The sequence below is a fragment of the Pseudochaenichthys georgianus genome, chromosome 10 (assembly GCF_902827115.2).
Source record: "Pseudochaenichthys georgianus chromosome 10, fPseGeo1.2, whole genome shotgun sequence".
NCBI lineage: Eukaryota > Metazoa > Chordata > Actinopteri > Perciformes > Channichthyidae > Pseudochaenichthys > Pseudochaenichthys georgianus.
In genome coordinates this window covers 41,616,430-41,619,438 of record NC_047512.1, presented here as the reverse complement: position 1 = coordinate 41,619,438, position 3,009 = coordinate 41,616,430, and the positions used below count along the sequence as shown (strand labels likewise).

Sequence of the window (3,009 nt, the reverse complement as noted above, 5' to 3'; positions counted from 1 at the left end):
TTTAATTGGACTGTTCACATCTTAAACTGCACTGTAGCTTTTATCCATGTATTTCTTCTTTTAATGTTTATTTTATTATCTTTGCTTTTTAATGACTGTTTTTAAATGCCATTTTCTTAATGTCTTTCATTGTTGTAAAGCACTTTGAATTGCCTTGTGTTGAAAGGTGCTATAAATAAACTTGCCTTGCCTTGCCTTCATACTATATAATTAAACACGTTTTATTCCGACCTCTTGATCCATTATGATGTGACTACATGTTAATATGGAAAACTTTTATCAGCTTCAGTACCATTTCAGAGTCGAATAACGGTAACAACGACGATTCTATTGATATGTATTGCATTTGATTATTCTGCAAACTGCAGGTATAGTGTTATCTTATCGGTGCTTTTATTCTGAAAGTGGAACCTGTAGTGAAGCGGCCAGCGGATGTAGCAGTATTGTGAAAAAGGAGAAAGACAGAGATATCACAGGCTGTTCATTTTCTCATATAATAATCTGTTTAATATTTGTAACCTTAAACAAAATCACTTGTCATGAATGGACTTCCGGTCTGTGTGGTCCCCTGGAGATAACGGCTGACACCCTGCTGAGCTCCAGTGAGTTTTGGAAGAGAGCAGCTGTGTTTACATTGTAGCAGCTAATGTAGCTCAATGCTACACAGGAATTAACTAACGCACCCTGGACTTTAACCGTTTATCCTGGTGCGGAAGGATATTATTTTTTTATATATGGCGTGTGTGTGTATTTATGACAGTCTAGTGTTATACCTTTAATAGGTGATACATATGCATTATGTACTATTTATATTGTAGTGTAATATACTATGGTTGTTTTCAAGCGTCAGCGTTATTGAGTGATGTTAGAGGAATTGGACACCTTCTATTAAACTGTAATAATGTTTAAATATTTTCTTTTCATAAACCATTTCATTCTTCAATATCCAAAGTTCTTGATATTGTGCACATCATCAGTTCTGTGTGAACCTACCATCACTCCACTGTCTGATCCTGGTTTGATATGTGATGAGGATACATGTCCCCCTCTCTCAGACCTGTTGATGTCCAGATGTTTGTCCCGTGTATCTGCTGTCTCTCAGGTAGACTGCTGTCTCTCAGGCGATGGAGTTGTCTCAGAGGGACCGGCTGTCAGAGCTGGTGGAGGAGCTGACCACATCTGGACAGCCTCAGCTGCACCCGGAGCGGATGAAGGAGGTGAAGAGGATCTGCAGGTGGGTCCTGACTGAGGAGAGAGCTGAGAAAAATTGTAGTAATTCTTCTACGACTACTACTAATAATTATAATTTATGCTCACTAAAATAATGTAAAAATCATAAACATCACTGCATTGATTTTTTTAAACCCGTATTCCTCCATTGTTGGAGAAATGAGTGGACACATTTTGCTCCCAGAGGAACATTTCCTACTGAAAATATGATTGCAAAAAATGAAAATGCACAATGTAAGCCTTATAAGGGCTATGTTTTAAAGCAATTGATAAAAAAACTCTTTCAATACAAAGCTCAAGCATAATATGTATTGTTCACAGTCAGGCTATTGTGTCCTGATGTTTAGTCTCAGTGTTAACATTGACCTTTGAACAACCTTTCTGTAGACAGGTTTGAGACATGGTAGAATAGGAACATCAGTTATATATCAGACGTTCTGAATGTTAGGAACATCAGTTATATATCAGACGTTCTGAATGTTAGGAACATCAGTTATATATCAGACGTTCTGAATGTTAGGAACATCAGTTATATATCAGACGTTCTGAATGTTAGGAACATCAGTTATATATCAGACGTTCTGAATGTTAGAAACATCAGTTATATATCAGACGTTCTGAATGTTAGGAACATCAGTTATATATCAGACGTTCTGAATGTTATGGCATTGAATGCAAATGGTTCCTAACTGTGCGTCTCCTCCTGCAGAGCGTCTAATGACTGCATCGAGCACGTGTACAACTCTGTGATGTCTCAGTTGAACCAGGAACACGCTGAGGTGCGACTGTCCGCCTTCCAGATCGCCATGGAGCTCTTCTCCAGGTCTCACCACTTCAGGACGCTGCTGGTGGACAACTTCCAGGTACCAGGGCTCACCAACACATAGATGCCTTCAAAACTATTTATATCTGGATTTCAAAACCTGAAAAGAAACCGTATTGTGTACATTAACATTGTTACCTTTGCCTTCTTGGGGCTTTTGCATATGTGAGCGGTGTCTTGTCCCCACCCTCTGTTCTCCGTCGTCCTGCAGGAGTTCCTGGAGTTGACAGTGGAGACGGACTCGGAGCAGCCCCTCCCCCCTCCTAAGGAAGTGGCCAGGAAGTTGAGGGCGCAGGCCATCCAGGCTGTCCAATCATGGCAGGCCTCCTATGGGACAGCCTATAAGAAGTTAGCATTAGGCTTCCACTTCCTCAAACAGGTGAAGAAGGTGAGTGGGCCCAACTTCCCCTTTGTTGCTGCCAGACACACGCTAAGACTTAGGGTCAGAAGGTCCAACAACACGTTACCTAGATAATATCCCCGTATAGTTTGTATATATATATTGAAAACATTGATCCATTTACTGACCACAAAGTAAAAATGATAAGAATAACATCTCCACAGACATAGAGTCTACCAACTGTATGCTTCTAAGCGACTATACCTGTATCTTTTTTGAAGGCTTTTGAAAATACATCGACACACTTATGTAAATATATTTAACATGTTCATTCAGATGCTCAAGGTTTTACTGTGATGTCTTGTTTCAACAGTTATTTTACCTCTTCTTTGTATTATTATTTAACTGTTAAAGGGGATAAATAAAGTTCCATCTTATCTAAATGAATGATTCAGAATCACTTAAAATGAGGTAGTTTGAACAACATTGAAAGTCATGCAGTGTGTGTAACATTGCAGTAAAGCTCCGCCGTCCTCTGCTGTGAGTAAAGTGAGGCGTCGGTGTCCTCAGGTGGACTTCCAGGACGCTGAGGCCCGGACCGTATCAGAGAGGAGGA

The 3,009-nt window shown here is 39.9% G+C and overlaps 1 protein-coding gene across 1 annotated transcript in view; it reads left to right on the top strand.

Moving 5' to 3' along the window:
- Positions 1-443: 443 nt before the first annotated feature.
- The window catches only part of uvssa (UV-stimulated scaffold protein A), a 42,017-nt gene continuing 39,451 nt past the window's right edge, over positions 444-3,009 (top strand). Inside the window, exons 1-5 of the mRNA XM_034092285.2 lie at positions 444-602; positions 1,103-1,234; positions 1,940-2,093; positions 2,265-2,441; positions 2,964-3,005. Of these exons, the coding sequence (XP_033948176.1) occupies positions 1,125-1,234; positions 1,940-2,093; positions 2,265-2,441; positions 2,964-3,005 (483 nt within the window). The 5' untranslated portion in view covers positions 444-602; positions 1,103-1,124. The remainder of the gene's footprint in view (positions 603-1,102; positions 1,235-1,939; positions 2,094-2,264; positions 2,442-2,963; positions 3,006-3,009) is intronic.